The sequence below is a fragment of the Danio rerio genome, chromosome 6 (genome assembly GCF_049306965.1).
Source record: "Danio rerio strain Tuebingen ecotype United States chromosome 6, GRCz12tu, whole genome shotgun sequence".
Taxonomy (NCBI): Eukaryota; Metazoa; Chordata; class Actinopteri; order Cypriniformes; family Danionidae; genus Danio; species Danio rerio.
In genome coordinates, this window is record NC_133181.1 from 32,709,279 (window position 1) to 32,724,499 (window position 15,221).

The window sequence follows — 15,221 nt, forward strand, 5'->3', positions numbered from 1 at the left end:
ACCCACAAATTCCTCTGAATGGTGGAGGACACCGTATATAAACCATAGGCTCAAGTAGTGATGTCGACCCTTTCCCTCCTTCTCCGCCTTAAAATCATTTAAAAGTTGGGCGAACTTTGCATATTTCACAGAGCTAAAAACAAGACAATTTATTTCATCGTGGCTAGTGTTGTGCAGATGCTAGAACATGCCTTTATGTGTGCGCGACATCGTAAATTGTATAGCAAGTGTAAACACATTAATAGGAAATGGATCACAATTAAAATAACGTGTAAACGGACAGGCAAAAAAAAATCGGAATTGGGCATCAAGGCCTGAAATTGTAAACAGGGCCATAGACATTTGCTTAGCTCAGAAACTTTCCCAGTCATAATTTGGACTTTGTGGCAGCATTGATGTGTGCTCAAGTCATAAATATGATATTTTCACCATACTGTAGCTAAAATGCACCAGTTCATCCTGAAAAATCAAGAATGTGAAAAAACAAGAAATACCACCCACTTCAAATGTTATCACTTGATTGAATGAGGGTTATCAGCTGATAGATATGGGCTAGTAGGGGCTGCTGTTATCATCTATCCACATGGTTAATCAGCTACACTAATAGAGAAGACTCCAGATCTAGATCTGTTTTTACATTACTGTGATGTTTGGGTTTAGGGTTGTGGTGGGGGTTGAAGTTAATAAAATACAATTCATGGGAAATTTAATAAATAATATTCATAATTTTTGTTAACTTCCGGCCGCAGTCGTACAGTATGTGATCTATAGCTGATTGACCATGAGGACGGACGGAAACAGCCTATTAATAGGCCCATACTGACCCATATCTCTCAGCTGATAACCACTGATAATGTCCATTCAATCGAGTGATCACATTAGAATGGGCTGGAAATACAAACTAAAAGTTACAAAATAAACCAAAACACAAAAACAATGAAGTAACTTACTTTGGCATAGTTTTCAGGTGATTCTCACGAAGTTCCAAGATCCGTAATTTTGACAATCTGAAAAACAAGTTACAAATTATTTTTAGATCTTATTATATTTCTTTTTCTAAAGAAGCACTAAACAAGTTTGGTCACTTTTGCATGTGTTGCAGTACCAGTATTTAAAAAAGCACATATTCACTAATCACTCAGAATAGAATGTACCCAGATATCCAAGCAGTTCTGCGCTCAATTCAAAATGAATGTGCCCTTTCAATGAATTTTCAAACCTGTACCAATTATAATTGTGTCATTACCAAGAAGAGAATAAAGCTAAGCTAATAAATCAAAAGCTAAAACAACGCAGGCAGCCCTAAGCAAATACACAGTGCTGTCAAGGCAATTCGTTCTCCGTGAATTCCCCCAGATTCTTCATCAAAACCAAACTCAACAGCCCTTGACTAATGTCAACTGTAATAATAGATCCCCTTTTCCCCAATGCATATGAAATAAACATTCATCACTGAACCCGATACGAGCCACAGGAACCCATTTATTCAGGAAAGCTTTAGGCAAATTACTGCCAGAATCAGCACCATGCTGCTCCTCGGATAAAAAATAACATCTAAAAATAAAGCCGATACGATGACAACTACAAAAACTGAGGCTCAAACTCAGACTCATGCACAGCAGGCGAAATAAGTATTAAACACGTCACCGTTTTTCTCATGAAACATATTTCTAAAGGTGCTGTTGACTTGAAAATTTCACCAAAGGTCTGTAACAACTAAAGTAATACATACATACAAAGAAAACAAAACTATTTAGTTTAAAAATTAAGTTACAAGTATAGGAAACAGGGACGTTGTATCGAACACATGAAGAAAGGGAGGTTTAAAAAGCCATGGAAAGCTCAGACACCTGCTGAAATCTCTCAGTTTTTAGAATGCATGCCCCTCATCTGTGTAAACTAGTATTATCTGCTTCAGCCCCAACACCTAGATTACCAGATGAAGAAGATGTGACCGGGGTGGACAATTCAGCAACACAATAATCCTAAACACAGACAAGGAAACTCTAACAACTGATAGAATAGAATGGCCCGGCCAATCACCTGATCTGAATAGTCTTGAGACCTACAAACAATCAAGATTTTTAGACTCTGTTGATGTTGGGGTTTGTGGGGGGGGTCACACCTGAGCAATGCATTTAGCTCCATTCTCCTCCCAAAAGGCATCTTGAAGCTTTCATGATTAAAAAACCTTTTATACAAAGTACTTAATGCATTTTTGTAGTTCAGTAATTTATCCATGTGTCATTCCATTGTTTTGTCATTACACAAAAAAGAATTCCTCAATTAGTTTTTGTTTTTTTATTTGTATAAACAAATTGTTTTTTTTTTTTTACTAAAATCTGCTACAATTTCAAGTCAGCAGCACCTTTGGAAAAAAAATCATGAAGCGTTTGTTACTTGTTTTACCTGCTGTGTATGTGTTAAACAGCTATTTCACAATCCCCCGGCAGCGCAAGAACAGAGAGCCCCAAGATGAAGCTCTTACCTCCCAAAATTGGCAGGCAGGTATTCAAGGAAGGCATCATTTAAGAAGAGCTGTGTCAGGTTTAGAAGCTGGGTGAAGCCTTCCGGGAGCCTGTAGGAACAGAGAGCTGATCAGACCCTCTCAAAGGCCAGTGCCCTTAAGATTTGATAAGCGTTAAGTACTTCAAGAGCAGCGAGAGCCGTCTGTAATCCCTCTACTCTTCCCCTTTTAGTGACTCTGTTAGCATCCCTGTAAAAACAGTCACTTGAGGGCTGATTTAATCATGTTATGAAAAAGAGACTCTCTGTAGAGACCATGCAGTGGATCTGAAATGTTTGATCTTTTATCATGAATTTGTGAATCAAAGATCTTAAAGGCATAGTTCACCCAAAAGTGAAAATTCTGTCAATATTTACTCACTATTTACTGTTTGAGTTTCTTACTTCTCACAAAGAGGAAAAGTGTAAAGAAAGCAGGAAACCTGTAGCTATTGACATAGTATTTATTTTTCCTTCTATGGAAGTCAACGGTTACAGGTTTTCAGCTATCATCAAAGAGATGTTCAAGAGATTAAAAACCCATAAAGATTTGAAACAACTTTTTTTGTGTGTGAATTATTGCTTAAAGCTTGGGATGAAAGCATTAGAAATGGATGTCTGATTTCTTTTTGTGTGGAGTTATTTTTAAGTTCTGGGGCCTCATTTATCAATGCTGCGTGTGCGCAAAAAATTTGCGTACGCCTGGTTTCATGCTCACGTTTGGATTTACTAACAATGAAATTACCGTGAGAATGTGTGTTGGTCTAAGCCAACTTCATGTCTTGCGCACATGCATTTCTAGTGTGTGTTTGTTTTATTTCCATTGACGACTCCAAGAAGCAATTATGTTAAATTGCACACTACAAAGTATCACACCAACACATGTGAAAAACATTGCTTTTAATTTATAATTGATAAAATGGGTTAAGTGACAATATATATATATATATATATATATATATATATATATATATATATATATATATATATATATGTATATATTTTACCAATTGTGTGATTTAGAACTTATAAAAGCATTTGCAAATGTATACAACCCTTGTCTATGGCAAAGGCAGTGTTGGCCTTATAAGCAGACATTGTCAATAGTCAAATCCGAAGGATCCAAGGTGGCAGGGTGGCTTCTTGGTGAGTGATGTATTTAACGATATTATTCCAGCTAAGATTGTTTTATTTTATTTTATTTATTTTTTTTGAGCATAATTATTTAACTGCATATCAAGGGAACCGCGATTATCCATTAAAGACGTGGCTATTAACTCCCCTCAACAACCCACAAACTGACCAAGAGCGGAGATGTAGCGTGGACGATTGGGCAGTTAAAATGCTGGTGGCGCTGCCTTGATAAGAGCGGAGGGGTGCTGCTTTACCCCTCTAACAAAGTGTTCCTCTAATACGTCTGTGTCTCCCACAGACATGGATACTACTCCAGACAGTAAAGTGTCGCCCACAACTGAGGCAACTCTCTCTTCAAAGGGTGTTAGTTTAGCATCCCCTGTTACCCTGCCTGTTTGGTCCACACTTTGACGGTGCACCGCTGTTCTCCTCTTAACCTGCACCTTTACATCGGACCATCTCTTTTTAATTCACTCACAGTGCGATGTTCAGACCCCACTGCGTTAACCGCGTCAGCTAAACTCTCCCACTCTATTTTTTTCCTTTTGTTATTAATTCCGGAGGGAAAACTTGCAAATAACAGTTTTTCTTCGATCTACCTCTGATAGGAACACCTCCAATTCCCATTCTGTGAAGTTTATGTTTTTGCTTGCTTTCGCCATTGCTTTTTCATTTGGTTTTGCCAAAGTAGATTTATTAGCATATTTATACAGGGAGGAGGCAGGGAGGGGTTTTGCACTTGTGCACGAGCGCTCAGTGTCAAGTTTATTCGGATGTACAAAGAGAACATGCATGGGATTCCATGTACGCAGTGTTTCATGCATCTGAATGTTTTACTGCATATGCACATTTACAGCTTTGTCCTTACGCAATGTTTTAGTATTAATTCAATGCAAGTCTTCGTACATGAGGCCCCTGGTGTGTGCTTGTTATATGCAATAATAATGCATACATTTCCCAATATTAATTAAAAAAACGAGTTTACTGATGAATTATACAAAAATAAAGGAGATATTACGTTCAATTAGTATTCTTATCTTGAACACAGATTAGAAGCACAAATAAATGCTTCCATTTGTGGAAGAGAGTGTGAAGAAATTAAGTAAATGCCTGTACTACATGAGAAAAAAATATTTCTTGTAAGCAGTGCTTGGAGAAAAGGGCAAATGTTGTTTACATGATTATATACACTTTACTGATAATTATTATTAATAATAATTATCTTATATTTGAGGGATTCCATAAAATATTTGCAATTCATTTAACCAAAGACTATTTCTAAAAATGTTTATAAAAATGGAAAGAATCTAATCAATTGTGGTCATAAATTTTAACCTGACATCCATCAAAATTTTATAATAATGAATAATACAGAAAGAAAGAAAGAAAGAAAGAAAGAAAGAAAGAAAGAAAGAAAGAAAGAAAGAAAGAAAGAAAGAAAGAAAGAAAGAAAGAAAGAAAGAAAAGAGGGAAAGAAGGAAATATGTTCCCTACTTTGTTTAGCCTTAATTACTATGTACTTACATTTAATGAACCATTTGGTACAATACACTTATTATGTACATATATATACACTCTCCAGCCACTTTACTAGATACGTCTAGGCATAGGGTGATAACCATTTTTGGAAAAGTTAAGGTTTTAAAACCGCCCAAATTTTCTGCTATACCTCTTCTAAAGGTTTGTGTAAGATTTGTAATCAGCCAATCACAAGGCAGCAACGCAATGCATTAAGGCATGTAGACATGGTCAAGACAACCTGCTGCAGTTCAAACCGATCATCAGAATGTAGGAGAAAGCTGATTTAAGTGACTTTGTATGTGGCATAGTTGTTGGAGCCAGACAGGCTGGTCTGAATATTTCAGAAACTGCTGCTCTACTGGGATTTTAACGCACAACCATCTGTAGGGTTTACACAGAATGGCCCAAAAAAGAGAAAATATTAAGGCAACAGTAACTCAACTAACTACTTGGGACCTCGCATCATGGATGTGCAGCCGACAAATCTGCAGCAACCTTGTGATGCTACCATGTCAACATGGACGAAAATCTCTGAGGGATTTTTCCGTACCTTGTTGAATCTATGCCATGAAGGATTAAGGCAGTTCTGTGGGCAAAAGGGCATCCAACCCAGTACTAGTAAGATGTACCTAATAAAGTGTATTTAAATAAAATTATCTGCTTGCAATTAAATCTGTAATTAATTGATGTAAATTAATTTATAATTTCACAGTTATGCCTTACACCCTAACCCATCCTTAAAACTACCCCTACCACCAAGCATGTCCTTAACCTTACTCATATTTCATTTCCAAAATCTTTTAATTGAAGTTTTCTGTGTTTCTGATTTAATAAATGTGAGAAGATTAACTTACTTGGCTATAGGATTTACACTGGCCTCCACAACTGATAGACATTTACAGCATTTGATGTTGTCTGGAAACTCTTGAATACCTGAAATAAAGCCATTTTGATACATTGGTTTTAAGGTACAATCATATAAAATCTTGCCAATGCATTTAGTGCAAGATGCTATTTAAAAAAGTAAATATAGAATAAACTGATTTAGGCTTATACCATTTTTACTAATATCTAACTCTTTCAGATTCACAAGGCTGGCAATGGTGGTTGGCAGGTTGGAGAGGTCATTGTCAGGCATGCTCAGCTTCTTGAGCGCTTGACAGTTGAAGAGTTGCTGAAAAAAAGAAAACAGAAATACAAAGATTTGGTTAAAATGTGTTCTTTCTTTAGAGAAACTTATATGCAGAGCCATCAAGGCACCTGTAAAAATGTTACCCCTTGGCAGATCAATCTACACTAATCTACAATAAGTAACAGTCTTCTTAATCACCCACAGTACAGTATGATGTCCCGCTGTTTGCTTTTCACACTACCAAGCGATATTTAACACATTTTAGACTTTAGATTAAGAGAAAAGTCTGCATTTCAAGTCTATAAATTTGAAAGTTTTATAGCAGAATGGTGACATTTTGGCACAATGGCTCATTGGTTAGCACTGTCACCTCACAGCAAGTTGCTGGTTCGAGTCCTGACTAGGCCAGCATTTCTGTGTGGAGTTTGCATGTTCTCCCTATTTTAGCGAGGGTTTCCTCCAGGTCCTTTGTTTTCCATCACAATTCAAAGACATGCTATAAGTAAACTGAATTGTCTGTAATGTATGAATGTGGGTGTGTATGGGTGTTTCCTATTGTGTAATGTGTGTATTTATATAGCGCATTTATTATGTATGGCCTACACCCAAAACTCTTCACAATCATGAGGGGGGTCTCTCCACACCACCCCCAGTGTGCAGCATCCACTTGGATGATGCGAAGGCAGCCAAAGGACAATGTCGCCAATGCGCTCACCACACACTTACAGCTATTGTTGGAGTAGGGAGACATTTGGTGGATGGGGATGATAGGGAGGCCATGATCGTTAAGGGCCAATGGAAGGAATTTACACCCCTACTGTTTACGAGAAGTGCAATGGAATTTTTAATGACCACAGAGAGTCAGGATCTCGGTTTAACATCTCATCAGAAAGACAGCGCCCACTGACAGTATAGTGTCTTCTTCACTTTTACAGGGGCATTAGAACTTACACAGACTGCAGGTTGAGCGCCTCTTGCTGGTCTCACTAACACCACTTCCAACAACAACCTAGTTTTCCCACGTGGTCTCCCATCCAGGTACTGACCAGGCTCAACCCTGCTTAGCTTCAGGGAGTAACCGGTCTTAGGCTGCTGGGTGATATGACTGTGGCATGTACTGGGTTGCAGCTGGAAGGGCATTCACTGCGTTAAACATATGCTGGAATAGTTGGTGATTCATTACGCTGTGGCAACCCGATGGACAATTTTCTTCAAATGTACACCCCAAATTATTTAAATACTTTCTAGATTCTTAAAATCTTATGACACTAGAAAAAACATATCCATACTGAAGAACAGTTTGCAAAATATAGTTTATAAGGTTTCATAATTGCTATGTCTCTACTTTTTGTCAACCCTGTCAGGGCACTATCAAACCCTTTAAAATCTACAGATACTGTGTTCTTTTTATCCTTGTAAAATATCTCTCTGCTGGGAGTATAATAAAATCACAAAGACGAAAGTGACATTTTTTTTTACTAATTTAAAATATTTTAGCATAGAAATAAACTCTATCACCCTTTCAGCATTTTTCAGCACGTTTCTAAGTTTAATCAATACTGTTTATTGACAAATGACTTATTTTATTGTTGAAGCTATACTCCCTTCTGTTTCTACTCCCTTCTGTTTTACTGTCATGGTTACAGTTTTATTGATTATGTCATACCGCAATATTAATTTTTTTCGATATTACCGAAGTCGCATGACTCGGTAAAACTATAGGTCTTCTGAGAAAATTTGCTCAGGCGAATGAAGCGAACGGGAGGTAGCGAAAACTACAATTGCCATCAGCCCATGCTTGACCATCATCCCTTGCGGTCTGTTGTCGCTACAGATCCAGTAATGCGGAAATGGAGTGTGCTGCTAGAAGCGGGGATGAAAAGAGCTGGAAAACTCTAAGGCCCTGTTTACACTAATGCGTTTTAGTTTGAAAACGCATAAGTTTTGCTACGGTTACGCCAACCGTCCACACTACACCGGAGTTCTCGAGCGCCGAAAACGGTTTCGAAGGCTGGAGAAGCCGTTTTCATTCTGAAACGCTGCTGCTCCGTCTCAGTGTGGATGATGGAAAACGGAGACATCTGAAAACGGAAGCGGGGCTGCAGACATTCGCCTCTCTGATTGGGGCTTTTCCTGAATATTAAGTAGCCTAACACACACAGTTCAGTCCTGCATCTTCTCCGTGTAAGTTCAGACTTCGCAAGTTTGATCAAGGCTGCAGTCTCTTCTTCTCAGTTTGATATGGAAAAGCAGATTATACCGAGGACACGGGTAAATCTTCAAAGGGAACAGTGTACTTTATAACTTCATTCACATCACCCTGGCTTCGTTGTTTCACTTTGTCAACAATAAAATGTAAACATGATTTAAGGAACTGCCTATTTTCATTTTAATATTAGCAACTTACACAGCAGACATGTTGAGGCGTCTTGCTGCATATATGAGCGTCATCTTCACTGTGTGGATATTTATAACAAAACGGAGCCGATAACAACTGCCTCCTTTCAATTTCAGTGAAAATACGAAACACACCCTCTCTTTTGCTGAGTATCAGTTTTAATAATCGATAATGGCCATTTTAAAAGTATAACATACAATAAGTTTATACATTATAGGAAATAAAGGCAAGCGATCAGTCAATATACAGAATGTACGTGGTTACATTAATCATTAACTTATCTTTGCGCTCAGCCAAAACACGTTACCTGAGAACAAGTAATAGAATCCAATGACCAAAGTCAGGGAATATGTCGTTAGATAAAGACAACAAGATAAATGAAATATCCCGTTTAATAAATATAGTGAGATTAGATCCAGCGGGAGATGCTTGATGAGAAGTCCGACTAGCAGAGCTCTCATCTGTGTAGATGGGCTGAGTGTGATTAAATGTTGAATGTGATGAGTTTTCAACAATACTAAATTGAAACTTTATTTTTTACATGGTTTAATATTTTTTTTGTTATTAAAATTGAAGTTCCTGTTTCAAAGCTTACAGATAGATGGCTAATTTGTATGTCATTGACACTTTTGGCACTTTTTTGGAGTATTTTTATAAGTTTTGTTTTTTCCTGTAAATGATTCAATAAATACCGTACCGTGCCATTCATATCGAGGTATTACTGTACCGTGAAATTCTGATACCGTTACATCCCTAATATATATATATATATATATATATATATATATATATATATATATATATATATATATATATATATATATATATATATATATATTAATATATAATATATATATATATATATATATATATATATAATATTTATTTATATATATATATATATATATATATATATATATATATATATATCTATATATATATATATGTATATATATATTTTTTTTTTTTTTTAAACAAATTGTGTTTTGAGCTTGTCTTGAAGAAGTAGTCTAAATGCATTTAATTTGACTGCTTTTGTAATGTAAACCCTCAAACAATACTGCCTACAACTTTGTGGACACCTATTCATTGTACATATCGCTGTCAATATTACATTGTCGTTGTATTTGTACTGTCTGTATTTTGCACTGTCTGGAGTCAGCACCTAAGCTTTTCACTCTTCATAGCACACGTGCTGCTGATGATGTGACAATAAAAGGGATTTGATTTGATTTTGATGTGATTGAATGCATTCAAACAGCTACAAGAATCTGCCTGCTGACCTGATTCCTAAACACAGAAGGATTTTAAACTTTTCCGAGTTTGGTTTCAAGGTGAAAATAAATGTAAAATCTAAAAGTTCTCTTATCAATCTTGATTCTAGTGCAAACCCAGCGCATTCAGCTTATAGTTTTTTGTTGATTTTATTTTCCATTATGTAAAATGTGCGGCTATATTTCTTAATAATACATTGAAAGCCTTGAAAAGCTCTTGCATACTGTACACTTGCCCATAGATTTTCTCCTTAAAGAAACTAGAAAGTAGACAAAAAAATACAAACAGTAAAGTCTCTTTCTTATCTGATCCCATCGGCCAAAACAGATCTTCCACCAGTTGTAAACATGGCTGTGGTCATTAAGAGACTTTCACACTGAACATGATTAAATGCAACAAATATATGATGCAAAGACGCTCATGAATCAAAACAATAGATCCCTATGGAGCTATTAACATCAGGCATGATCAATCGCAGCACAATAAAGCAATGATTTTTTTTTCGACCGGTGGGTCAATTTTGTTCTTTGTTATCTTGCCAGAAATGTGCCGCCAAGTTAGATTTGAGTTTTTAGATAATGTGCCACAAAAGGGTCATAACACAGAATGCAGCTGAAAATCTGTGCAGACATCAAAGAAAATGGTGTCCAGAAAAAAAATGAATCTCAAATGCTTGTTATCTTGGGAGTCTGAGAATGTTGATGAAATGGCACATCCCACAAAAAAAAAGGAAATAAAAAGGAAATAAAATAAAATAAAGTTGTGTAATAAACGTGGCAAGGAATTGCAGAGAAACTAACTAGATAATAAGATTGAGCATGATAGATAGTTTATGTTTCTGGTGTAGAATCAAACTTAATGGTGTAGTGGGCAAGGTTAAAATCGACAGGTAAAAATAACGAGGTACAGGTGAAACACCATGGGCCCAATCATACACCCGGCGCAAGGCGCGACACAGTTGTTGTTTGCTAGTTTCAGCTCGACGCAGGAGTCGTTTTGATGTTTTGCAGCACGCTGTTTAAATAGCAAATTTATTTGCACTCATATGTGCGCCCATAGGCGTTGTGGTCTAAAAAAGGAGGTGTGTTGAGGTGCATTGCTGGCGCGTTGCTATTTTGAGGAACTAGAATAGTCTGTTCAATAGACCAGCTAAGAGGAGGCCTGAAGTTCAACGCGGAGTGCATTAATTGTGCGCCTCGCTTAAACATTGCTCAATACTCACAGGGTGAACAGCAATACGCAAATAGCTTTACAAATGAAAAATAGTTAAAGGATTAAAATTAGGGATGCATGATATATCGGCGCCCATATCCTTATCGGCCGATAAATGCTATTTTTAAGATTATCGTTATTGATCCGATGTCATAATTAGGCCGATATATTTAAGCCGATAAATTACGTAATTGTACAGACCTGCCTGCCTCACTGCCACACTGATTATTCCCTCAAAGTCCGTCCTTTCTCCGCGTGGCTTGCTGTGCATTAATAACTCAGTAAGTAAGGTCTATAATCACCTTGCAATTTCGAAATCATAGCTTTTTTGCTTTGAGTATAGACTATTCACTTCATAAGAGCAGTTCAATCTTTTATGAAGTTTGCTGTATAAACATATAACAATTTAAAATATTTATAATTATTGGCCTATACATATCGGCTATCGGCCTCCAAGTCTAAAGAATTATCGGTTATCGGTATCGGCCAAAAAATCCATATCGCTGCATCCCTAATTAAAATATTACAAAAAATATTATTTTCAGTGGTTTTATGAATATAAAAACCAATGCCTCCATGCCTTCTTCATCTCGAGGTACTTTTTCAGTTTATTAATGACAATTTACTTTTGTATAATGTTATTATTAGTATCAGTATTATTTATTATATGCATATTATTTTTGTTTTATTAAAAACAAGCTAAGATTTGTCCACCTGTCAGGTTTTAGACCATATGGGGCATAGCATGTGTATTTTAAAATAACTCCAAACATTTTTGACCACACTTCGTTATTATTGCTCATTTATTCATTTGCTGGAAATTAGAACTGAATTTAGAATTAGTTTTAAAACAAATCTTTGCGCTTAACAAACAAAATTAATTATGTATAGGCTAATGGATGTCTGTGCATAAAACATGTTTCCTTATACACGAGAGTGAAAGTGCAAGTACGGAATGAGGAGGCTCATTCTCGTGCTGTAGATGCTCTGTTTTCTCACTAGTAAAGTGCTCAGTTTTTTCACTTTACAAAGTCCGCCATGTAAATAACAAATAAGCTATGGCATGACGCAACTGACCCTTAAAGGGAACAGAGATGAGACTATGATTGGTTTATTGTCAAAACACACCTATAACTCATTAAGAGAATAAGCTCAACCCTGTTAGACCATGCGCTGTGGCACAAAGCAGATTTTTCTGTCCTTAAAATAGTAAAAGTGGATTCGGACACACCCTTAATGCTTTTGCGCCCTGTGCTTTGGACTTTGTGCATGGATCGTCAAAATAGTGCCCCATATCTTACCAACATGATACATTCATTTATTTTTTTTTTCGCCTTATTCCCTTTATTAATCAAGGGTCGCCACATTATCCAGCATATGTTTTACACAACAGATGCCCTTCCATCTGCAACCCATCACTGGGAGACACCCATACACTTCAGACAATTTAGCTTACTCATTTTACCCATAGCACAAGGGGAAACGATCTCATTCGCATTATTTGGTACGATCCCCCAATAACGGTTGGGTTTAGGTATGGGGTTTGGTGCCATGTCTCCTTTTAAAAATCATAAATTTTTTTACGACAGAACTGTACAAATTAGCGACTCAACTGACAAAACGTTAAATAATTATGTTTCTCATTCATATCAGGCTGGATAATTAGTGAAATATATCACCAGACTAACAAATAGTACCTATGAGTACAACACATTCGGGGAGAGGGGTCTGGCTGCAGACCTGGTGCAGTGCAATCAGGGCTGCATCCAATGCTTTTTAATGGGCTCACCTGACTCCACCCCTAACCCTACCCGTCACAGTGATGTCACTAGCTCTATTTGAGTGGATTGTGTCTGACATTGCATCGCTGAGTGATGCAGTCTCAGCTTGCATCATAAAGGCTGCATCCAGATTCTATTGCATTCGGGAGGCAACGTAATCATCACTGTTGGAGAATTTAGCTTGCACAGCCCAAAATAATAAAGCAAACCAAGCTTAGCTCTAGGGATAAACCAATACCACTTTTTAACAGTACAGACGATATGAGTGTGAGTATATTAATTTGTGTACTCGTACTCGTCGACACTTCTTAGATTTCTGCAAGTGATTTGAAATGAAGTTGTTTTTGCCTGTAGCAAAGATGAACACAAAAACTTTAACAGAAGGCTATTCCAAGCCAAAAATATACACATGATATTGATTGTTGTCCATGACTTCACATATTACATAATCAAGTGTGTGCAGTCTGCATTACCTAATGGAGTCACTCTCTTGACATTGCATATTGGGGACGCATAAAACCTTGTAATCCGCGGTTCTTTGTTATATTCACGAGTCCAACCGTTAATCCGCGAGTCAGGTAATCAGAAAGTTGGCTACATGATGTTTAAATATGGGTGGATAAGATCAATAGATATTCAGTTTATTCTTCAGTAGCCTATACCTCTAGATTCGTTAATAATGTATTTTTACAAACGGATTATTAATAAGGACTAAGCTATTAATATATAATACATTAATTAATACATGAAGACACTGAAGTCAGGTAGGACAACAAATCACAACCACATACGCTAAGCTAACAGTTGAGTGCAGTTTCAATTTAAACAGAATATTGAGTAGAGTACAGGGTTTTCTTTTTGAGCATCTTTGGCTAATAGAAAACTAATGGTAAGAGGGGTGTGAATAAAAAATGTGGTTAAAACCACTAAATTGACATGAACAAAGTAGGATTTGATGCAAGATTACCCAAAATATATAAATTTATTTCCAGTGAAACAACTTGCTCGGATTAATTGTTCACCTAAATAATAGCAATGTGTGCTAACAAAATAAACAATGTAAATCTGGATTTCAGTTTTCAAATTGTAAATGAATGCACTACTTACATTATTTATACGACACAAAGGCTAATAAAAAAGCACCTGAAATCCCTTTTGAAAATGCACTTAAATGGTGGGCATGGTGGACAGGCTCCTAAAAAATGTGTTGTAATCAGCAGCAGTTTGTTGGCGATTCACCCCACATTATCACATCACACTCAGGCCTGATTTCACAAACAGGACTTTGACTAAGCCAGGATTAGGATATAGTCCAATTAGGACATTTGTGTATTTTGTGTATTTTTATTTTTTTACAAATGGGCCTTTAGAAAAAAAAAAACTACTGGTGTCCCTCTTAAAACAAAACCAAGGCACTGAAATATTTTAAGATCAGTGCAAGTTTCTTTGCAGTGAAGCAGCTCAGACTTACATATTAGTCTGACGCTAGCCATTGGCCTTTACAGTGCTTTGCACACATTATTGGAGCTGTCCATGGTGCTTATATAATCTTGCTGATTAATACATTAAAAACAAAGCCTGTTCATCCTTAATATATGGAACACTTTTATAGTTTAATAAGAAAGCATGCGCATTAATAATCATAATTTCTTGCACAATTTGTTTGCAGTAATGTTATAGAGCAGTGATGTTATAGGCAGATAGTATGCATGTTTAAACTGACACTTGACATCTCACCTTAGGCAGCTCCTCAATCTGGTTGGCGTCCAGGTAAAGCTCCTCCAGCGTGCGCTCGAAGCTGAAGATCTCCTTGGGGACCTGCTGCAGGCTACAGTGGGAATAATCCAGAACTGAGATGACCTCCTCCTCCCCCCGGAAACATCGACAGGGCACCAGGCGGCCGATGATCTTCCTCTTAGTCGTCATCTCCAGACACTGCACTGGAGGAGAACAGAGGACAAGCGCAGGTCAGTTTATTACAGAAAAACCAACATGTCTTCAGACTCATATGATCGTTTGTCACTATCCTGATATACAACACATAATGTGTGTGTGTCAAAAAGAGTGTCTTACTTCCTACCATCAGTAAGACCAGAGTGGGGTGTTTCTTCCAAAAAGAAAATCATTAATATTTACTAATTATAGTTTTATTTAAATCCATTCTTGTATTATTTGTCTGAAAAATTAATTACTTCAGTTACTTAAGAGTAATTTCATTCATTCATTTTCTTTTCAGCTTAGTCCCTTTATTAATCAGGGGTTT

The 15,221-nt window shown here is 36.8% G+C and overlaps 1 protein-coding gene across 50 annotated transcripts in view; it reads right to left on the reverse strand.

Annotated features, from left to right (window-relative positions):
• Nucleotides 1–15,221, reverse strand: part of lrrc7 (leucine rich repeat containing 7) — a 246,823-nt gene that overhangs the window by 76,226 nt on the left and 155,376 nt on the right. For all 50 annotated transcript variants that reach the window (XM_073954196.1, XM_073954237.1, XM_073954223.1 and 47 more), the window contains 5 exons: nt 14,696–14,898; nt 6,217–6,334; nt 6,015–6,093; nt 2,489–2,578; nt 951–1,007 (listed from right to left, as the gene is read on the reverse strand). In XM_073954196.1, the coding sequence (XP_073810297.1) occupies nt 951–1,007; nt 2,489–2,578; nt 6,015–6,093; nt 6,217–6,334; nt 14,696–14,884 (533 nt within the window). In that variant the 5' untranslated portion in view covers nt 14,885–14,898. The remainder of the gene's footprint in view (nt 1–950; nt 1,008–2,488; nt 2,579–6,014; nt 6,094–6,216; nt 6,335–14,695; nt 14,899–15,221) is intronic.